Here is a 24,393-nt window from a genome sequence, read left to right on the forward strand (position 1 = left end):
TGTCATTTTTGTCATTTTTGTCATTTTTGTCATTTTTGTCATTTTTGTCATTTTTGTCATTTTTGTCATTTTTGTCATTTTTGTCATTTTTGTCATTTTTGTCATTTTTGTCATTTTTGTCATTTTTGTCATTTTTGTCATTTTTGTCATTTTTGTCATTTTTGTCATTTTTGTCATTTTTGTCATTTTTGTCATTTTTGTCATTTTTGTCATTTTTGTCATTTTTGTCATTTTTGTCATTTTTGTCATTTTTGTCATTTTTGTCATTTTTGTCATTTTTGTCATTTTTGTCATTTTTGTCATTTTTGTCATTTTTGTCATTTTTGTCATTTTTGTCATTTTTGTCATTTTTGTCATTTTTGTCATTTTTGTCATTTTTGTCATTTTTGTCATTTTTGTCATTTTTGTCATTTTTGTCATTTTTGTCATTTTTGTCATTTTTGTCATTTTTGTCATTTTTGTCATTTTTGTCATTTTTGTCATTTTTGTCATTTTTGTCATTTTTGTCATTTTTGTCATTTTTGTCATTTTTGTCATTTTTGTCATTTTTGTCATTTTTGTCATTGATTTGGGATCCCGAACTACCTCAGAAACATGTTTCGCAAACTTTTAACGTTATGATCCATTTTGTTTCAATCACTGGATTAATCAATCTCGTTCCCTCATCAAATTGCTAGGTAAATAATAATGAATAAATTTTTCGTTCCCAAATATTTTTCCCTACAAAATTTGAATCCATTTGCTTGATAATTTCTCGAGATATTCAACAACAAAAAAAAAAGAAAGTCCCTCTTCATTCCTGCCATCTGGAAGCAATGAGGGTCATCTAATTTTTTTCATACACAAATACCCTCTAATGCCAAATTTGGTCCCATTTGTTATATTATAATTCAAAATATGCAAAATTGTATTCAATTACCAGTTCTGGAGTTATGTCAAATATTATAAAGGAGCTCCCTTCCCCACTTCTTCTCATCTCACTGGAAAGAGTGAGGTGTCTCAAAAAATCATCGAAACATTTCTCGTACTCAAATTCCCTCCCATGCCAAATTTGGTACCATCCAGTAATACATTTGTTTTTGTTTGGGACGCCCCCGGTACCATCCTTTCTTTGAGTGGGAGGAGTCTAACACGATAATAGGAACCTTTTGTAGCCGTTTTCAAGATTTTTCATCACTTCAAAAAAGGCCTTCAATATCCCACCTGCCAAATTTACCAAATAGTAGTTTCCGAGTCTATATGGAACAGATAGACAGGCAGAAGTCCATTTGAATATAAATATAGAGATTTGAAGTGAAGCATAGTAACAAGTTTATCTTAACGCCTCACTACTATGATATCATGACGATGACGTAAGAATTTTTATCAATTTATATGCCAAACAACAGTATTTACAATTGTTTGAACAATGTGGAAGCCCTACGAGATTGTATGCGTTTTTTTTTGCAAATAGCGTCTACTGATCCAGCCAACTCGTAGACACTCTCGGAATATTACTTTCTGCGTGATTGATGCACATGATTATGGGTCAATTAACTATGCTTTTGGAACAATAAACGACGAAAAAAAGCGTCCTAGTGTTATTTTAATCTTATCTGGTGATGTGGTTGCTCTCTCCCTACTCTCTAAGTATTCTTGGAACTAAATCCAGCACCGACATAAGCATGCATGTCTGGTCTGGTACTAAAGGTCTTTAATAAGCTGCTGCAAGTAAAATAATACAGTCCCAGAAACACCTTTATCATCCTATCTCGCTTGACTAGAAACAGGCCGCTCGATGCCTTAGCATCAGTCTGTGCGTAGCATTAGTTGAATGAAGTAGCATCCGCGGGAACTTTCAGTTGGTCCCATGCTTTTGTTTGGAACAGTAGAACTTGGGAGGTTCGGTTGTGGCCACATTGATTTAGTGCTTATTTAGAGCTTGTGTTTCCAAAAATGGCATCGCTAAATCCGAATTTCGTTCCCGATGATCCACCGCCAGGCACAGCAGGAGCTGTTCGGGACCGGAAGCCATCCGTCAGCAGCAGTGTCGGTTCCTTCGCACATGGTTCGGAACTTTCCCATCAGAGCGTGATGAGTTTGGTGAAAAGCCCGAACAAACCGATTCCCCGGGACAAATGGGGCAAGGATATCGAGTTTCTTCTGTCGTGCATCGCCCTTTCGGTGGGATTGGGTAACGTTTGGCGGTTCCCATTCACGGCCCTGGAAAATGGTGGCGGGGCCTTTGTGATACCGTATCTGATCGTGTTGCTCCTGGTGGGTCGTCCGATTTACTATTTGGAAATGTTGATCGGACAGTTTTCGAGTCGAGGGGCGATCAATGTGTATGACTCGAGCCCGGCCATGAGGGGAATCGGCTACGGGCAGATCTATTCGACGTTCATCGTGATGACCTATTACGCATCGCTGATGGCTGTCACTATGAGGTACTTTGTGGCATCTTTCTCGAATCCGTTGCCCTGGAGTGAGTGTCAAGACAGCTGGAATGCAACTTGTGTGGATTCGCGCCTCGCCGTCAACAACCTGGTTCAGAATGGAACGTCCTACGTCAAGAAGGTTTCGTCCGCGGAGCTGTACTTTCTGTGAGTATTTTACTGTGAATGTTGATTTAATAACTGAAAATATGAAAAACACTCATGTGAAGTTGCTTGTTATTCTATTTGTCATGCTTAAAGCTTAACACTTTAAGAGTCAAAAACAATATATTTTGTTTCCTCTTTTCCCGACTGTTTTAAATTTAGACGAATAATACCACACCGGAAATTGTCTGATACTACATATCGTTGCAAAAAAAACAAATATCTTATGAGCTGGTTACACTTATTGCTCTTAGAGTTAGGTTGAATGATAGCCCTGTTTTTTTCGTTTTTGCCCTGATAATGAATATAAAATTTGGAAAAATCCGGTCTAGTTCGGATGCCCAGATTTTATTGAAAAGCCAACATTTGGCTCGGGTTTAATCTTACTCTCATTCTCAAATCAGACAAATCAAACAAATTCTGTAAAAAAATTTTTATTTATGCGTACAAAAAGAAATTTTTTGAGCATGTCTTATGAAAAAAAAACATTAAAAGTTTTTTTGAAAGCCTTAAATATAATTTAAAATCTCATAAGTTTTGATGAAAATTTTCTTTTCAATTTTTTTCTTTTACTAATGAGTAATTCCTAAATTTTGAAAACATTTTCCCGGATTTTGAATATAAATTTTGAAACCAAATGTCTGGATTTCATTAGGTTTTTAGATAAAATAGCCCAAATTTGTTCGGATACATGCTGAAAATTGTCAGGCAACCTCATCTAAGAATGCGAGACATTAAAATGGAAATTAAAAATCAAGTGACATTGAATTCTTATTGATAACGAAAAATCATTACTTCTATAAACTTTTCTCGGAAAAAGCACGTCAAACGTTGAGGGTTTATAATGCTTTCAAATGTTTTAACCTTCGTCAGAACCAGGTTTCGACAACTTTATCAGTACAAGGAGAAGATCAAATTAAATAAAATTACTGTGACTCTTCTTACTACCAATTAGACGGTCTTTTTTTTTAATTAAACGTTTCGGATAACTTTTCTTCACCCATAATCAGACGTACAAAAGCAAAGCAGCGCAAGTTAACTCCACTTTGCTGTTTGTCGGCTTGATTAGGATTTGATTTCAGGATTCATTGATAGCTCGGTTCGACTATATAAAACGAAAAATAAACGAATGAATTTCACAGCTCTCAACTTAAAGATACACAAAAAAAAAGTATGTAATTTGATAATGTATGGTGACCAGCCTCATAAACTTTTCCTAGATATATCTTTGAATTTTGTTACAGATAGAAAAGCAGCGGCTAGACCAGCCAAGGCAAGGTACTCAAGAGTACGGAACCTCAGGGCCGGCTGGCTACTGGGTAACCAAGGACTTTACGGATAAAATACAGAAATCGGAAATTTCATTAATAATCAAAGGTTTGAAGAACCTCTTAGCTGAATGAAACTATTATTTCAAAGTAGTCGAAGATTCCTTTGAATTCAGCTACAGTATTTGAAAGACCCAAATACTAGTATTTCACTAGCTACTTGCTAGCATCCTCAGTGGGTTATCGACTGAGGATGCTAGCACTGAGGACTGAGGACTGAGGACTAGTCGATAACCCACTGAGGATGCTAGCAAGTAGCTAGTGAAATACTAGTATTTGGGTCTTTCAAATACTGAATTCAGCTACAGTATTTGAAAGACCCAAATACTAGTATTTCACTAGCTACTTGCTAGCATCCTCAGTGGGTTATCGACTGAGGATGCTAGCACTGAGGACTGAGGACTGAGGACTAGTCGATAACCCACTGAGGATGCTAGCAAGTAGCTAGTGAAATACTAGTATTTGGGTCTTTCAAATACTGTAGCTGAATTCAAAGGAATCTTCGACTACTTTGAAATAATGGAAATTTCATATTTCTATGTTTTTTTTATTAAAGTTTTCTTGTGGCGTGTTGTCTGTGTGTATAAAACAATGTTCTGTGTAATTTGTGGCGTGTATTTGACTCACTAACCGTGATTGTGCTGCAGTTGCTGTAGCGTCGCGACGTCGTGGTTCCAGAATCCCAGTTCCGGAAGCAGGAGGGCCGTCAATGTATTGGCGTATTGACGGGGTGCCGAAACCGTCGGCGCCAGCGGGCGTTGCTGAGCTCGGTCGTTGCAGGCGTCTTCCTTCATAGGCTTTTAATCGGTCTGCCCACGAGAGTGCCCCGTATCCGGACAGACCGAGAAGGGAAGTTCTCCTTGATGGTTAGAGGTCCTCAGACCCCGAGAACGCTGTTGATGGTCCTTTACGTTGAGGCGCGAGACCACAAGGGATCTGCGGGCCGAACCGTGAAGAGGTCAATCCGGTATTCGGGTGAATTCCGTGGACGTTCACAAACACTATACAGAAATTTGACTACACTCACGGACGCCTGGTACAGAAGAGCCTCGAAAGACGGAAGCAAGCTTCCTTTTCGGCTTTTTCATTTCATTTTCCAAATATTCCTCCTTTCCTCCTCTGTTAGTTGACAGCAGCCAGCAGTAAAATGTAGCCTACTGTGGTGCTATCTTGGTGTCAGACTCAACAAGGAACATGAATTTTCTAGAGCTAAACATTCAAAACTACAAAAGAAGACAAAAATCAAACGATTTGTAACCAACCGGTTACAATTTTCAAAAATTTTCATTCCGTGGGAATTATGTTACTCCAACAAATTGCTGTCAAGTTTTCCATTGGGGTGATCAATTTTCCAATAAGTGCATTAGAAAAAAAAGGATGTCTACACTGGCAGACTAACTTTCAAAAAATGTTTTTCAACATTGTAACTACTGTTTAATGCCAAACTTTTGAAACCCATTTTTTTGCTGAAACATTCACAGAAATTAAGTTTTACGATTGTATACCACTTTAGTGCCACCAATACCTTTATCGTTAAGAAAACAATTTTATCATTTTTTTTTTCAAAAACTGCATAACCACACGGAAACTTTATTTCAATTTTTTTGGTTGCAACCATTTGTCGATTTGTGATCGTTTTTGCAAACCTCGCCTTTAGACGTGTATATATTCCTTCTTTTCTACCTTACAGAGGATAATTTTTATTTTCAAATAGAAAAACCAGAATGGTGATAAGTGAAAGATTCAACTGGCAATAGCCATTTAAGATAGGGTTGTCATCCGACCCGCAATAGCGGGACAAATCCCACTTTTTAAGAAAATGTCTCGCCGTCCCGTTTTTTTTTTTCTCAAAATGTGCCGCTTTGTTTTGAGAATTTTTTTTTTTGTAGATTCAACCTTCTCCGATTCTACCACTTCAAAATAGATGGTCAAAGCTTAATATAAACCCTTCTTATCAATTATCTCTTCATTTTTTTTTCTCTTATTTTATTTAATCCATCTATGATTTTCAAATTTAGGAATGATCTTACTTAAAGAATATGATTTTCACCGATAAGGCTGTAAAACTGAACACCAATTTTATGAAGTTTGACTGATGTACACAGAAAAACCAAAATATAATGTTTTTATTGTATTTTTTTTCTACCCAAAATTAAAGATTAAAGATTAAATAACCCGCACTTAAGGTTGCCAGATATTTTCCCTGATATATCCGAACCGGGCGAATCCAAACTATTTTATCTAAAATCCTGGAAAAATCCGCTTGTGTGCTTGAAGCTTGTGTGCAACAAAATTGCATGCTGTATCATTGCACAAAACCAATAAATCAAGTAATTTTTCAAAAATTCAATGAAATCAAGATTCAATTAGAAATAAAGTGAATATTTCTGTGCTAAATTCAGGCTTTTTTTATACGATATCCGGGAAACCGGGCCGAACCGAACTCTTCCAAAATTTTGTGTCAAATATCAGGGAGAGCCCGGGTAATATCAGGCAATCTAGCAAGCTTATATTAGCGTCACCATGACAATTTGGTTCTGTTGAGCGTTCCTTGTACACGTTCTAGCAATGATATTATTTTGCGATTGAAAAAAATATTCTTTAAGTTGCTTCCAAATGTTGATGGCTCCAAATGATTCTCCTGAATCCTAGCCGAGTCCCTTGAATGTAAAGCTTAAGGAAAATAGTCAAATTGTGGATAAAATAGAACAAAACTACCGAGCAAAAATAAACTATTTTATTTAAATGAATAAATGAACTAGTAAATTAAATAAACTTGGTAAATAATCATCAACGACTGTTAAAAAATTTTAAAAACTTTCTTCAAATTTTGGATTTAAAATTACTCTGAACAACAAATTTTTCGACTTGACTGTTCGCAGTATACATAGATTGAAGTTGTCTTGAGAATTCAATTACTTGCAATTATCGAGAAAAATGATCATTTAATCAAAAAAATTTTTTTTTTCAATGTCTTTTCAACATTCTACAAACAAAAATCCAGATCAAGGCTCTAGGATGTTGATCCTGATCTTAATTTTTAACCCTAAATCACTAACCCGTATTATGATCTCGATGCCTGATCCTGGATCTTGATTCCAGATCCTAGTCCCGGATTGGAATTTTGTATCTTGAATCCGGATTTTTATAATGCTGATCCTGTATCCTGAATATAGATTCTTATCCTGAATTCTGAATGTTGATCTATGATACTGATCTCAGATCCTGGACATCGATTGGTTGCCTTATCCTAAGTTCTGATCTTGGGAGCTTAAACATCGTGGATCATATAACTTGATATCGATCCTGATCCTTTATTCTGGAAACTAATTTATATTTTGATTCTGGACCCTAGAAGATTTTGATGCTTAAATCAATAGCAATCGATGCGATTTTTTTTTGGTTTATTTATGACACTTACTACCTAGTGGCATTCGTGTCTAAATCAATGCCAAAATGATAGCATGATATAATTTTGTATTTTTACCGACTCCAAAATCGGGTTCCATTTGAATATTAAAATGCTTAAATATGATAACAAACCAATAACAAAGTAAAGCATCTATAGCAAAATGATAGAACGATTAGGTGTTAGTTTTCTTCGACGAAAAATTCAAAATCGAAAATTAAATTGACTTGGAGAACAAGGTTAAGGTTAAGGTCAAGGTGCGAGCATTTGCGCATGAACGTTAAATAAAATACGAGTAAAATGGTAAAATGAAGTTGAAATTTCAATCCCTGAAAATTTGATGGCAATCAGATGAAAACTCGAATTTTGCGAATCAATTTTGTGTGTGGAAATTTCATCGTGGGCACCCTTTAAGCGAGAGTCCAGGGGACAGAACTTTTTTTTCGCTTAAAATGGTTTTTCACTTGACCATGTTCCTTTCTTATAGGTTCTGGAACAATCGTTTTTCTTGTAGAGGTTAACCTTAATTCATTTGAAATATATTCTCAAGAAGTAATTAAATCATGACTAAATATATAAAAATCTTTAAATGCTTCAAATAACCTGAAGTGATATAAATATCTTTACAATATGCGTATTGATTGAAAGGGCCTAACTAGTAGGAAAAAACAATTGTTGTTTGACGCCATCATTAATCCCAGATGGCAGTTTCTGCTTTACTTTTTAAAGCTTTAAATGACTGACACAATCTCATGAAACATCCACACTATGGGTAAAGGTTGTAGGTAGAGTGTCCGTCCCGGGATTTCTCTGGCGAGAATTCCTGGGATTTTAAAAAATTCAAAAATTTTTCAGCCATTTGGTGCAATTTATTTTTATTCAAATAGATAAGTTTCAAAAGATTATTTGTATTTCCACACAGTTTCATTGAACGAAAACCCACAACACTTCGAAAAATATATGAAAAATCGCGCAAAAGGTAGGTAAATTGTGTTTCTCGAATGTAACATTCATGCACTTGTTTTCCTTTGGCATTCAAAAGCCAGATGAATTTTAAAACTTAAAAATGAAAAATACATCTTTTTTTCAAATGAAGAGCAAATATGTAAAAAAGGTTGAAATAATTGAAAGATATTTTTTTTAAATTAACCCATAATTGCACGAATGAGTTCTTCATTTGACATACTCAGGTTATTTTATAGTTCGTTTGACTGTTTTTAATTGTTGAAATCAGTTTGATTCATTTGATTGAAAAAAAAGTTTCAAGAAACATTATGAAGAGTACCCGATTCCCGGGAACAGGAAAATGGCCGAGAAATGGACACTCTAGTTGTAAGGGCTAAACGAAAAGAAGTCGAATTTGTCATTCTGACACCATCTTGGAATCCAATATGGTAGGTTCCGCTAACTTGAATATGATGTAAATCAATGTAAATCGCACGAAATTTTAATGGGATATCGACCGTTTACAGCATTTTAAAAATCAGCGGAAGTCACCATCTTGGGTGACGTTAGGTAGCGAAATTCGACTTCTACTTTTTTTTTTTTAATTTAAAAAATAAATACATAAATATAATTACAATTTATCAATTCAATCTCATTGATATTGCTTGAATATGTTTCGTCTGTTATGCTATAAGATACTCAAAGTTTTTTATAAGCTATAAGAAACTTGAATTATTAAATCACTTTGCGACAAATAATTTCACTGACTACTAAATCTATTTACTTTTTCTGATTACTTGAGCCCCACGAACTGATCTTCATTGGACGCGAACTCCATGGTTTTCGAATATTTTCCGATGTAAGTTGGTCATCAACTGCTGGAACCGCCACTTTTTCCAATTCTCTCACCTCAATTTTCGAAGAGTCATCTCCGCTGTTGATCATCTTCATCTGCTTTGCCTTCTATTTGCTTCGAGTTACTCTGTCAATCGAGTCACTCAACTGAGAGCTTGATATTTCGACGACACCATCATTTGGGTCCGAATCAGTAGTAGAAATTTCGGAATCCGCCTGGACATACGTTTGAACACTATCACCCTTTCTCCCGTGTATCCGCTCACGTTTACTTTTCACCACGATGAGTTCTTCCTGGTTCGGATCGATACTCATCTCGGTATCCGATTCGTCCTCACGTTCCTCGATGGCTATCGACGATCTCGTCCCAGATGTCTCCTTTTGTGCACTAGATTTATCATCGGTCTCCTGTTCCTTAGTAGTAATCCTCTCTGTGCTTTGATGGAGTGGTGTAAATTGGATCTCCTTCTCTGCGCTAGATAATGGTTCTATTGTAGCTTTCGGGTTTTTGTTCGACAATTTCGGTCCGCTAGCAAGAACTGCACTGTAGGAACTCAAGTGTGCCTTCTGAATTCTCTCGTTCACAGACTTTTTCTGAGGGCAGCCCGCCTTCAGATGCTCCGCACTACCACACAAGAAGCATTTATTGATGATGCCCTCGTAAAACACGCGTGCTCGTAAGTTTCTGATCATCACGTTAGCTGGAATTTCAATGTTCTCTTCAACCTCTAAATATACCGCGCGGACCGAGTTCCATATTGGCCAACCTGTTTCTTCGGCATATTTTTCTCTAACCATCCTTATAACTTTACCGAACTTTCCAATAGCTTGCGCAATCTCCAGATCCTCAATTTCTGGAGGAAGATTAAACAAACGAACATACCTCAAGATTGCATTGGCAGATGACAAGGAAACCTGTGTGCTCTGCTGGCCTTCGTATTCAAAATCCATTGTCGGGGGTAAATTTTTCAACGTGTTCCGCATATCCGCCTCTGATTTAAACTTTATTACGATCGATTGATCCGTTTTATCTTTATACATAGATAACACTTTCTCCTTCGTTAATTCCATTTTGGTTGTCATAAACCGGAATATTTGCATTTCCGTCGGCTCTTGTGATCCACGAATAAAACGAATTCTTAGCGAATTAGCATACAACTTATTGTCTGCCATTTTGGCCAAATAATCGTTACTTTCACTACTACAACGGGAGAGATCAGCAAGCTGATATCGCGCACAATAAAAACCTGGAATAGTCTTATCCCAGAAACACGTCCGATCTATACGACGTTCAGAAGCAAACTGACTCGTTTAGCATTTTCACCAAATTCTCATATTGTAAGGCTCTGATGCGATTTTAAGTCATTTTAAGTCAACTTACGCGAAGCCGCAATCTTAGATTTCACGATGGAGTCCGAAAGGGAAATGCGAATTCTTCTAGTTTAGCCCTTTCACCCAATACCCATATTGTGCGGCTTTCATGCTATTATCAGTGATTAACAGCATTTAAAAATTCAGTGGAAGTCGTCATCTTCGATTTCAAGATGGCGTCAAATAGCGAAATTCGACTTCTACTCGTTTAGTCATTTCGCACAATTCCTGTATTGTGGGAGTTTCATGCGATTTTTAATCTTTTTCATCATATTAAAGTTCAGCGGAAGCCACCATTTTGGACTTTAAAATGGCGTCAGACAACGAAATTCAATTTCAACTCATGGATTCATTCCACCAATCAATCGCAACCAATCCCTTGATTATTTCATTTAAAAAGTGTGGCTTCATTTACTGTATTAATGATAAACAATTCAGAAATAGGGAACTCATCCCATCCCAAGTAACACAGATTGAGCCAATTTGCTTTTTTGAGTTTTAATATTGTTTTATAAAGACTTTTCTATGGCATCCTATTTTTAAAACGGGTTTATTGTAACCAGGGACCGAAAAAAAAACACACTGTGCTGTAAACACTGTACGTGCAACACGAAATCTCATGTGCTGATACAAAAAAAAATGTGTGCAACACTTCATTGTAACACGACACAATTTGGGTGCCGTGCTGTACGAACACAGCACAGTTTTCAAATGTGTTGTGTTGGGAGACGGCACTGTGTTTTTGAAAAGCAACACAGTTTCCTAGTTAAGGAAGCTGCGCCATGATTTACAATAAGGAAAAGTAAATGTAAAGTTTGATCAAATGTAGTCAATTTAAATGTCATGAACAAACCTGGACACTCCTGTAGTATCAACCCAAATTTCAGCTGACCAGTCTGAACTTTTTTCGAACTTATTTCTTCATAGCTGTGGTGTTGTTTGGAATGGGTTCAAGATTGATCTTCTCCAGGTTCCAGCTTAGAACAAATAAGTAACCGCATTTAAACTTCCGGTGAATATATTTTTTTCTCAGAATGGTTTTCATGGCAAGGTTTTCAGTCCCTCAAAGATTCTTAGAATAAGTTATATTTTATCTTTCTCTTACTTTTCTCTTCATTTCGTAAGATGTCTCAATGCGCTAAGTATCAATTTTTGAATTAGGTCTCAAAGCTTCCATTTTCCGCATTGAACATACTGCTACAATCCTTACTGACGCTGGGAATACTAATGGCACTACAACTTAATTGACACTCGCTTCAAACTAATTATTTTTGAGGAGAGCACCGGTGATCGATTTAGGCTTCCACCATAATTGAAAACTTTGACTTTTTCTTGTACTGATTACTTAGATTGGAGAATATTAACAAAAGTTGAGATATAAAAAAATACATTCAAATGAAGTTAACAAATTGTTTTGAAAGAAAAATTAAAATTCAAGCCGTCAGGCCCATCGTATAGAAACCCTAACAATTTTGTTTAAAATTTTGATTGCTGTTGCAAGGCTCGATTTCTCAAATGTATGTTCAGAATAAGTGCATGTTCGAAAAAAAAATAAAATTATTTCATTTTAGTACGCATGATAATTAATTTTATTCAGATTAAGGGCCATTTGTCCGATAAACCCGTGTAACAACCCGTCTCTTCAATTTCATAAACAATCAGAAGAGGGGTAGGCTTAATAGCGGCACGTTACCCAAACATACGGGAAAGTTGTGCCGCCATAGCTATAATAAGTAATTTGTGTTCGTTCTGTAAACACTGTGTCTAATCTGAACACTGCACAATTAATGTGTTGTGCTACATTCAAGTGTCGCACACATCGTCATCTGTGTCAACACTTTCGATTAGATGTTGCACACAATGTTTTTTATGTAGACTGTGTTATGTATCATCCGCAACACAACTAATTTGAACAACACAAACACAACACGATTTCGTTTTCAGTGTGCCGTGTCAAAAAATTGTGTTGCACGTACTGTGTTCGTGCTATTTTCGGTCCCTGATTGTAACATAGGAAATGCTTCATTTATTGTGTGTTTTAAAAGAGCCCTGAATGTTTTGCTAAAACTTGAATAAAACACTATCTTAAGAGTGTTGTTAAAAAGTTGCAAAAGTATTGCTAAAGCATCAATAAAACACATACTTTCCTGTTTTTATTAGGGCTTTGGTATCAGTTTTAAAAATGCTCTCAATGCGCTTTTAAAACTAGCGTTCAAGCCAAGTTGAAAAACTGTTTTATTGGCACAGCGAATGTAGGCATAATAAAACTAAGTGACAGATGATTTGACAATCGAGACGAACATTTACACGCTTAAGCTTTTTTACCTCTTTTTGAGATAGCATAACCTGTTTTAAAAGGATTATCACTCAAAATTGAGAAAAACGGGCATAATGACATAAATTAACACAGCCAAATTCATATGATAAATAAAATCAACTTTGTTGCATCCGCATTCAAATTTAAATACAATTACATCATTAGTCGCTCAATTCTTAGTGTGGACGCCACTGCTTTAGAGATAGGTACAATTTCTAACTTATTTTACCAAAACGTTCGAGCCCTTGGGAAATGTGTCAAACGGCAGGCGTGAAGTAGGAGTTTGTATATACATACACCCAAAATTCAGCCTCTGTGCCAATGGCGTGTAGTCAATTTCATAGCATCATTGGTACAAGAAGATAACGCGACCGGCACTGATTCGATTTGCGCCCACCGGCATTAACCTCCCAGCGCAACCGAATTGCGTATGTGTGAATGAAACAAAATGAAAACGTTTTCGCGTCCCTCCCCATCGCATCACAAGCCGAAGAAGGATGGAAATAAATACCGGCCAACATCAGGCAGCCAGCGAACCGAGCACTGTGCGTGTGAATGTAGCAAAAGCAACAACAAAAACATTCCTTCAATTCACCGGCAAACAACACCGGCCAAGCTGCCCGGCTTCAGCAGCTGTGTATATGTAGCGTGTGTATGTAATAGCAGGCAGTAAGTAAAGCACAGTTCTCATTCAATGCACAATGGGGAAAAAAGTGTACAAACCGCGAAGAAATTCAATATCTTTCGTGTTACATGACCCAAATCCATGAAAATATACTTTCCTTTTGTGAAAATTTCCGAAGAATCGATTGGACATAGTTTCAAACGCCGCACAAGCTTACGAACGGAGATACAGTGCCTTTTTAACCCCTAATTCCCCTATATTTTGTAAACATTCCAGAAAAACACTGATTCGAACCAGAGAATTTTGAACGAAAACAGACCTATCGTGTGTATTTTTTTCTGAGGAATCGAATGAAGGCTGTTTTGACCACCGCACGCATCAAAAAATGGAGTTATGGCGGTTTTTACCCTCAATTCCCCTCAATTTTACAAATGGTTAAGAACATGCATTTTCAGACTTGAAAATTTTGAATCTTTTGGGACGTATCTTGTGTAATTTTTTCCGAGGAATCCAATAAAGGCTGTTTGAGCCACCGCACGCTTCGAAAAATGGAGTTATAGCTGTTTTTACCCTCAATTCCCCTACATTTTTCAATGATTTAAGAAAAAAGCATGTTCGGACTTGAAAATTTTGAACCAAAATGAATGAATTCTATGTAATTTTTTCCGAGGAATCCAACGAAGCCTATTTGAGCCACCGCACGGAGTAGGAACAGGAGTTATGGCTGTTTTACCCTCAATTGCCCAACATTTTTCAAATAACTCAGAAAAAGCATGTTGGGACCAGATAATTTTGAACCAAAAGTAAAGTATTTTGTGGAGTTTTTTTTCCGAGGAATCGAATAAAGGCTGTTTGAGCCGCCGCACGATTCGGAAAATGAAGTTATGGCTGTTTTACCTTCGATTCCCCTACATTTTCCAAGTTGTTAAGAAAACGCATGTTCGGACTTGAAAATTTTGAATCTCTTGGGACGTATATGTGTGATTTTTTTCCGAGGAATCCAATGAAGGCTGTTTGAGCCACCGCACGCTTTGGAAAATGGAGTTATGGCTGTTTTTACCTTCAATTACCTTACAGTTCTCAATGATTTAAGAAAAAAGTATGTTCGGACTGAACCAAATGGGTTGTATCTTATGTAATTTTCTCCGAGGAATCCAATGGAGCCTGTTTGAACCACCGCACGCTTTGAAATAGTGAGTTATGGCTGTTTCTACCCTCAATTACCCTACATTTTTCAATTATTTCAGAAAAATGTAGGGGAATTGAGAGTAAAAACAGCCATATCTCACTATTTCAAAGCGTGCGGTGGCTCTAACAGGCTCCATTGGATTCCTCGGAAAAAAATGCAAAGGATAAATCTCGTTTAGTTCAAAATTTTCAAGTCCAATTATGGTTTTTCTGAACTTTTTGAAAAAATGAAAGGGAATTGAGGGTAAAACAGCCATAACTCCTGTTTCCGATGTGTGCGGTGTGTCAAATAGGCTTCGTTGCATTCCTCAAAAAAAATCACACATGATACGTTCCATTTGGTTCAAAATTTTCAAATCCGAATATGCTTTTTATGAGCTATTTGAAAAATGTAGGGAAATTGAGGGTAAAACAGCCATAGCTTCTGTTTCCAATCCGTGTGGTGGCTCAAACAGGCTTCGTTGGATTCCTTGAAAAAAATTACATAAGATACAACCCATTTGGTTCAAAATTTTTAAGTCCGAACATGTTTTTTTCTTAAATCATTGAAAACTGTAGGGGAATTGAGGGTAAAAACAGCCATACCTCCATTTTCCAAAGCGTGCGGTGGCTCAAACAGCCTTCATTGGATACCTCGGAAAAAATCACAAGATACGTCCCAAGAGATTCAAAATTTTCAAGTCTGAACATGCGTCTTCTTAACAATTTGAAAAAAATAGGGGAATCGAAGGTAAAACAGCGGGTGAGCGTGCGGCGGCTCAAACAGCATTCATTCGATTCCTCGGAAAAAACTCCACAAAAAACTTTACTTTTGGTTCAAAATTATCTGGTCCCAACATGCTTTTTCTGAGCTATTTGAAAAATGTTGGGCAATTGATGGTAAAACAGCCATAACTCCTGTTCTTAATCCGTGCGGTGGCTCAAATAGGCTTCGTTGGATTCCTCGGAAAAAATTACATAGAGTTCATTCCATTTGGTTCAAAATTTTCAAGTTCGAATAAGCTTTTTTCTGAAATAATTGAAAAAATATAGGGGAATTGAGGGTAAAAACAGCCATAACTCCATTTTCTGATGCGTGCGGTGGCCAAAACAGCCTCCATTTGATTCTTCAGAATAAATTACACACGATAGGTCTGTTTTTGCTCAAAATTCTCTGGTTCGAATGAGTGTTTTCTAGAATGTTTACAAAATATAGGGGAATTAGGGGTTAAAAAGGCACTGTATCTCCGTTCGTAAGCTTGTGCGGCGTTTGAAACTATGTTCAGTCGATTCTTCGGAAATTTTCACAAAAGGAAAGTATATTTTCATAGATTTGGGTCATGTAACACGAAAGATATTGAATTTCTTCGCGGTTTGTGCACTTTTTTCCTCATTGTGCAATGGGTTTCCCGTTCCTTCACTCCCGTTTCCTTTTCCGTTTCCATCTTAAGACAAAGGAATGCATTGAAAGGAGGCCAAACGCCGGGAAGCCGCCGTTGTACGTTTTTTTTGTGATTGATCGGTAACAGAAAGCTTATGACAAATATACCTCGTCCTGCATGAAGCTTGAATAGTACACTGGTTAGAATGTCGGACTGGCAAGACGATACAATCGGTGATTTGAGTTCGATTCTCCCTACTGCGCTGTTGTATTAGTTTTTATTTTCTCGTTTCTGGGATGAATTATCCAATAGGAAGGAAATCCCATAAAATGTTTTTCTTGTTTCGCTTGAATGTAGTGGTCATGCATCATTTTGGTTGGGAGCCGAGTCCTTATTCCAGTTACAGTTTTTCAAACATACCGTCTTCGGCACAGTGCACATTTCAGCGCATTATCGGCACAGAGATTTGCTAAATAGGCATTGGATTTTTGCAACCTCTTCTATGGGTGTAATAATACCCAATATCAACAAAAAAGCGGCAACAAAAATAACGTGTTAACCAGTTTATAAAACTACACCTAAAATTGTAAATTAAGAGTCCAACAGGAATATTTGAAGTTAAAATTAAGAGCTATTGGAAAATGTAAGGAGTTTATTTGGATTGAATATTGAAACGGTTAAAATATTAGATTACTTACAGAGAATATCAGTGAGATCAAAATTGCATGTGAAGAGCAGATAAAGTGAATTGTTCAGGATCGTATTTCACATGAAACTACTAATGTAAGTTTGATTTGTTAAAATGAACGTGCCTTATAATGTATAATAAAATTTTCAGTTTTGAGCTGCATTATAAAAATCTGCTACAAAGGTGGTTTCAAAATCGGTCTGAACACTTAGGGTTCGAATAAAAGCACACTGTGAATAAACGTTTTTGTGATTCGAGAAGAATAAATATAATAGACAATTAATTTACAAGTACGCCGAAAATATAACTTGTTTTATTTATCTCTCAATGCGAAGTCAATCTATATTTACGTCATCCAATCCAGAGTTAACAAAATTATTTCCAAATAAACCGCCCTGGAACATTTCTAGAAGACTGCAGCCACCGCACCGGCTTCTCCTCAGCAAATGCGGAGAAATAAGGCTTCATCACAAGCGAAAATACTCATTCTATGCTTTCATCAGTCTCAACAAGTTTCAGATGATATATTCAGAATGAAAACCACTAGCATTGGCCGATCATTGAAAATTACTGATTATCTGATTATTGTAAGCAAAACATCCGAAGCACGTTTTATAGAATCGTTTTATCGTTTCCAATTGCAACAATAACCTTTATAGTTTGATATGTCGCATATTATTAATAAAATCGTTTCCTAGATCGTTAGCATACTGTTTGCAGAAAAGTTTTCCCATACAACTATTTTAACAGTTTTTAACAGTTACATAACCTTATTACATATTCATAGTACAATCATTTCGGAATTCACGATTAAGGCAATGTATTTTACAATTTTTATGATCGTTTGTTAAAAGTTTTATTACGCTTCCTCAAATCATCGTTTGACGATTTAAGAAGTCATTTGATTATAATTCTCATTTATGCGGGTTTTTTCAGCTTTGAGGCCAGTTTTTTTATGACAGGAAATGATCTATTCAAAAACAGTCTGAGATTATTTGATAAAAATACCTACTTATTATTTAAAGATAATTGACCATCCTCTAATCAGAGTCAAAAGGAAACAAAACAAAAAGTTGCATGTATGCCTTTTGCCAAGCAACAAATCGAAATGTTCTCATTTATTGCAAAAAACTTCTCTTTCTCAAAAATGTATAAATCTATCATGAGCGTGTATTCCATTTAGAGAAACGTCAGTCGAAGCTGTGATTCAAGGTCTCTTAAAACCATTTCAAAACTGTTTATTGAAAATGTTTTATTACAACTTTTTTCTAATCGGCACAAAACCATTTAACAACTGTTTTACAACTGCCTTAAGATTTTCAATATTAACTTACTGAACGCCATGTTGATTGTGAAATTCAATCGAATTTACTGACGCCATCTTGCTGAAAATAATATTATAATACTAAAAACTAGACATTTTCAACAAATTTGACAATGTTTGCGGTACTATTTGTTGTATAGGTAATGAATTTCAATGCAAATCAAAAATAGCATAATTTGAGCAAATTTAAATGTAACTTAAATTTTTATTTTTTAATAAAAAAAAATCTTAAAATTGTGTCAACCTTGATTTTCTTTGAGGCGCGCATATGTTTTGATGCTATTTCGTATATATTTCACCAGAAATCTGAGGTTGCAGGAAGTTTTTGGCTGAAACATAGTAAATATGAAAATATTTTTAAAATAATTTAAATGCAATCATCACCAATCACCAAATGTTTGGGAGAGGAATTGATGATAACACGAGGAAAAACGGAACAGAAAGCTCCCACAGTAGAGTATCTATCAAATTTCACAGCTCCCACAGTAAAATTCCAATCAGATTCCTTGACGTAGTTTTAAAGGAGCTGTGGATAGTCTTAAAAGAGCTCTGAAAGGTTTCTTAAAGCTATGTCTATAAGGTCGAATAAAACTATTCTGTTGGATGTTTTATTATAGCGTATAGAATAAGCTTTAAAAACGTTAACAAAATGGGCTCTTTTGGCCATATGTCAACTTTAAAGTAGTTGTGCTAATAGTGTAGAATGCGCTTTGGCTTATCAAGTAGCTTTAGGAAATAGTCTTAAGCGGACTGTTAAGGTTGGAATAAAACTTAAATTGTTACTTGGGTAGTTAGCCATTTACCTGACAATTAAAAGCTATTGAGTTTTTTTATTTATAAAGCTTTATGAAAGCTTTGGTGATCAAAATTTTACTGCATTGTGATTTTATCAAAGATTGAAGAAAAAATAGTCATGATGACGATTCTAGAACAGGGCGAAAATGCCTGATTTTAGCATTATTAGAGTTTTGGTGATGTATAGAATAATCTGTTTATGAAGATAAATGCTATAGCTCTAACAAAGTTGTGCAGATAATAATAATAATGCCTAAATTGTTATTTGGGTTGTGATACTCGTTTATAGAGATTTTTAGCTATAAAAATCTGTCGAGTCCTTTCACTTATAAAAGTTTCTCACTCATCCAGTTCTCGCTTATCCAGGTTTGACTGAATATTATTTATACATGATCCCGAATTCTAATGCTGATTCCGAAATCTTACTCTGAATCTGAACCTTGATCCAGATCCCTATTTCCACCGTATTCTGGAGCATGATCCTAAAGTTTGATGCTGGAACCTGGTCTTGAATTCCAATTTCACATCAGTATCATGATTATAATCATCCGTTCATTCATCATTCCGTTGGTTGAGCATATACTTGAAATAGAAATTACGCTCTTTTTCCCTCATAACTTTTTTGTCGTAACTAGTACCATCCAAGAAAATGTATAAAATTACGTTAAAACAAAACTTGTAAAGCAATCCATGCATGTGCCTAAAATTTAGAGCAAAAATGTGAATTTTTGCAGTTTCGTTAGAACCAATTTGAGCAACATGGCCCTAAAGCCCTCTGGTATATGATATACCGTATATCAAATAATAACTCTAGCCCTTATGGTTTTGAGTCCGGAACATACCTCGATCCCATAATACGCGTTACTCATGAAATACTGAAATTATCATAACATAACTTTAAATTTAAAAATATGGAGATAATTAATCTAATAATTTAATTTTATAACCAAGTGTTCAGTTAAATCCTTACAATAATTTCAAATTCAATTTTCGTATTGCTCTTGTTTGCAGCAAAGAGGTGCTCCACGAGAAAGATTCCATTGACGACGGCATCGGAACACCCAACTGGCAACTGGTCCTGTGCCTGCTAATACCGTGGACCTGTATTTGTCTGACTTTAATCAAAGGAATCAAAAGCTCCGGAAAAGTGTCCTACTTCCTGGCCATTTTCCCGTACGTGATCATGTTCATCCTGTTGATAAGGGCATGCACCCTGGAAGGAGCTGGCCGAGGAATGCTGTATTTCATCAGTCCCCAGTGGAACCGGATTTTGGAAGCCAAAGTTTGGTATGCTGCCGTTACGCAAGTGTTCTTCTCATTGACTGTGTGTTTTGGAAACGTTATTATGTATTCTTCGTATAACCGGTTCACCAATAATGTCTACAGGTTATTTGTAAATGAAAATTTAATACTAAAGCAAAATTTTAATGAACATTTTATTTTTCTAGGGATGTCACAATCGTATCAATTCTGGACACTTGCACTTCAATGTTAGCTGGGCTAATCGTTTTTGGAGTTATTGGTCACCTAGCACACGTTATGGATGCCCCGGATATTTCAAAAGTTGTACGAGGAGGAGCTGGGTTAGCCTTCATAACCTATCCGGATGCCATAGCCAAGTTCCGGTTCTGGCCACAATTCTTTGCCGTGGCCTTTTTCCTTATGCTTTTCGTACTGGGCATTGGAAGTAACGTAGGGATGGCAACAACCATTATGACCTTAGTGAGGGATCGATTCCCGCACCTGAAACCGGCACTGGTAGCTTTCGTTATAGCAATTTTCGGTTATGGTATCGGGATCATCTACACCACTCCAGGAGGACTCTATTTGATGGATTTCCTAGATTTCTACGGAGCCTCGTTCGTAGCCCTGATTCTGGCAGTTTTCGAAATGATAAGTTTCGCTTGGATCTACGGAGTTGGTCGAATTTGTCGAGACATTGAGTTCATGCTTGGGATCAAGACTGGGTTGTATTGGAGAATTTGTTGGGGTTTCGTTACACCGGTCATGTTGATTGCGATCCTCATCTATCACATTTTCACCTACAAACCCTTTACATTCAATGGGTATGTTTTCACCACAGGGATGTACGGTAAGTGTTACAGTTTCAATATTTGGATTCTAACTTACTAATTAAATATGTTTTTCAGCTTTCGGTTGGTGCGTTTTTGCCGGTGGTGTTCTGCAGCTTCCGGCCTGGGCCATCTACACACTTCTGACAAGGCGTGAGGCAACCTGGAAGGATCGGTTGCTAAGCTGCTTCCGGCCTACGTTCGATTGGGGTCCGGAGGATCCGGAGCTAAATGCTAGGTATCACGAAACGGTTGCCAAATACAGGGAATCACTGCCGCCGGATCGGAGCTTATGGCGCAAACTGGTAGACAATGTGTTCCACTGAGGGATGGTATTTTTCTTAACTAACTCAAATATGATTTGATTGGAGATTTTAGTATATTTCTTTGAAAGTAAGCAACAACGATGGTAACATAATAGATCTTATTTGTGCTCAGTTCAACTCTACACGTATGAACAAGTTCCGATTGGAAAAGATCAGTATTAGGAAATTTTTACTTCTAGGATATAAAAAAACAGATTCTCTAAACTAGGAAAATAAAACATAGCATATCTACTTAAAACAGTGTTTTGACGAATCAATTCGATATCCTGATGACTTTTTTGATTGAAACTTTCTGTTCAAATAAGAAAACTATTATATCATGAAAATCTACGTGTAAGCATACATTTTTTCACATCCGCTAAGTAATAAGGGCCTAGCGACGACGTCATTGGATTCAAAATACCACCGAAAATCAGATGTACGTATGTATCTTGAACTTGATTTGATCGTCTGGATGATGTCGATTGCGTAGTTCAAAGCACCTGTTGTAGAATGTGCGGTAATATTTACAGAGCAGCTAGAAAACTGGTTTCGTCTACATACCTACACGCTAGAAATTATTGAACCATTTACGAATCAAAAATAACCATTTTTGACCTTTTCCCGGGAAATGTCATTTTATGAGTTCTCCATGAGAAGTCATAAAATGACTTTTAAGGGAGAAGTTCGAATATGGTTATTTTTCAACCGGATGGGATTCTGAAGGAGAAGTTGAAAAATGGTTGTTTTAGAATCATAATGCAAAATGAGGGAGAATGTGAACGTAGAAATAGTACAAATCGGTTTTTAGAAAAAAAAAAGATAAAATTTAAAAAAAATTGTGGTTTTCACATCTTTTTATTTATTTAATAATTTTAAAGATGTTCTTAAAAAAATACAGATCAAGGAAAGATGCAACGATTTTTGTTGTGAATCGAGCCACACTTTCACTTCTCTGTGCTTTCACTGTCCCGGTGGAAGTCCCGATCCTTCGGCTCTGCTTGTGATTCGGAAAAATAGGATCCGGGATCGCAAAACATAGCCAGGAACGATAAGGACCGGTAAATGCTTTTCCGGAAGAAGTTCAAGTAGAATGTTTTGAGGGTTGAGGGGGTTCTGTTGAGCTCCTAGCGGGATGATCAGCACCAACAGCACAATTCCGTTGTTCAGGAGGTGTTTCCTACACTCCACAGCCGGATGATGATTTTCCGGCAGTCTGACCCCCCAGATAGTACGGAAAATTACCGCGTACCATCAAAATATCATGGTGGAACAATTGCGCAGCACCTGGTCTGATTAATATTCAGCTCCCGATTATCTGAGGATCCTCAGATTTCGGCATCCTATTATAGAAAGGAAAAAAATCTTCATCAGACTCAATTCCGAATATAACAAATAATTGAAGACTTACCTTACTGGACCAAAGGATGTTCGTCGGATTAGGATTCCTAAATGGCAACTGGCATCCAGATCATGGAAAAGAACTTGATATTCTATAGCTGCTGTTTTCACTTTTCCGCTGCATCACTACCAGCTATGGGTATATTCGGTTGCTCCAGCTGAGTCGTAAAACCCGAAGCCAGCTCCAGAGTCACATTAGGTGGAATCCAGTCCAACTAAACGGGCTTATAAGTAAGCTCGCAAATCCTGCATTTGCAGTTCCGACAAACTTTCCACATTTCGGTATCCTATTAGAGGGGAAAAAATCTTCATCAGACTCAATTCCGGATATAAAATATAATTGACGACTTACCTTTTTGGACCAGAGGATGTTCGTCGGATCATGTTCACTACTAATTGGAAGAAAATCTTGAATTTATTTCTTCCATGCAGAACGCACCCGGCTGCAGAACCAATTACTTTCAACATGGCGGCGATGAAATGCCGAAATTTTCAACCATATTCTGGGTTTCATTTGAGAACTACCAAAATGGTTAAAATTTCATAGGAAAAAATTAATAAAAAATAACCATATTAGAAGTTCTTCAGCAAAAAACAAAAAATGGTTATCTTTCATCCGTAAATGGTTAAATGAAAACGAGCGTGTACCTCTCTATAGATTGTTGAGTGCTAGTCTCTCATATTCGGTTCAGTTACTCATGCACAACATAATTTGGCAGCAGAGGGCTTGGCTTATTCGGTTTTTCGGCATCGGCTCCAAAACAACAACAAACCGGCAAACGTGATGCTGTACAAACACAACCATATCGGTAGAAAGGAGGATAGAAAAAAAAATAGGTTAGATGAGTTTACCTTAAATGTGTTCCGTAAAAATTATAGAATTTATAGAGTTTAAAAAAAACAAATAGTCTCAAAACAAAAACTTGCCGATAAAGATACATATTTTAACAGAATGAATCCATATCATGTTATGTCCATAAGGGGTCCATAAGACCTCTTATGACCTCAAGAAATCTTAGGTGTTGCATCATTACATTTGTTTCAAAACTCTTGTTGAATTTAAATCAAAGGAAAGACAGTTTTTTGAGTAAGTAGAAAAATTTAAAAGAAATACTTACATGTATAATGATCAAGGAGTGTATTCGAAAAAAATGCAACGCTTTGTTTTGTGAATAACCTTTAAATGCATGGATGAAAATTGATGAAGTTTTTCAGTGAAGCCACCTGGTAAAAACAGCCTTTAATCAACTATTCGACCAAAGTTTATAATAAAAATCCTTTAAGAAATCCAAAAGGATCTAATAGTGAGTCGAAAGTTGAATAGAAGTAAAGATGATTGTATCCATAAAGTTATGGAAACAGGGCTTGAGATATAGCTCAGTTGGCAAGTCTGTTGCTTCCTGAGCAGATGTCCGTGAGTTCGAGCCCAAGAGTAAACATCGAACACAGTTGTACCGGATAAGTTTTTCAATAACTTTCCGCCAACTGCAACGTTGATAAAGTGGCGAATGCCACAAAGATGGTAAAACGACTATAATCGAAAGAAAAAAAAATTAAAGTTAAGGAATTTGAATGGTTTTTTTAAGCTCAATCTGGAAATACCAATAGAGTAGGTTATAAAAAAATTTTTTTCTGAGTGGTTCGTCTAGCTGACTAATAAATAGACATGACTTCATTTCTTCAAGGTAGAAAATTAGCCCACCAATATAATAAACAAAATACGGTGGTCAAATCGTGTGCAACATGCTAATGGTGAGATATTTTGAAAGGTTTGTTATGGATAGCTTAACGGTCACCTGGTAAGTTTCCTATCAGAAACTTTTCGTTGAC

General features: G+C 36.4%; 1 protein-coding gene across 2 annotated transcripts in view; it reads left to right on the forward strand.

The window, feature by feature from the left end:
* LOC129746987 (sodium-dependent nutrient amino acid transporter 1-like) overlaps window positions 1-21,400 on the forward strand; it is a 30,194-nt gene extending 8,794 nt beyond the window's left edge. The window contains exons 2-5 of one of the 2 annotated variants that reach the window (XM_055740993.1): window positions 1,982-2,582; window positions 19,797-20,171; window positions 20,234-20,877; window positions 20,936-21,400. In XM_055740993.1, the coding sequence (XP_055596968.1) occupies window positions 2,074-2,582; window positions 19,797-20,171; window positions 20,234-20,877; window positions 20,936-21,183 (1,776 nt within the window). In that variant the 5' untranslated portion in view covers window positions 1,982-2,073 and the 3' untranslated portion in view covers window positions 21,184-21,400. Of the gene's footprint in view, window positions 1-1,780; window positions 2,583-19,796; window positions 20,172-20,233; window positions 20,878-20,935 lie in introns of those variants that run through there. The other variant, XM_055740992.1, reaches the window with a different exon arrangement.
* Window positions 21,401-24,393: the final 2,993 nt, after the last annotated feature.

The sequence above is a fragment of the Uranotaenia lowii genome, chromosome 2, assembly GCF_029784155.1.
Source record: "Uranotaenia lowii strain MFRU-FL chromosome 2, ASM2978415v1, whole genome shotgun sequence".
Lineage (NCBI taxonomy): Eukaryota > Metazoa > Arthropoda > Insecta > Diptera > Culicidae > Uranotaenia > Uranotaenia lowii.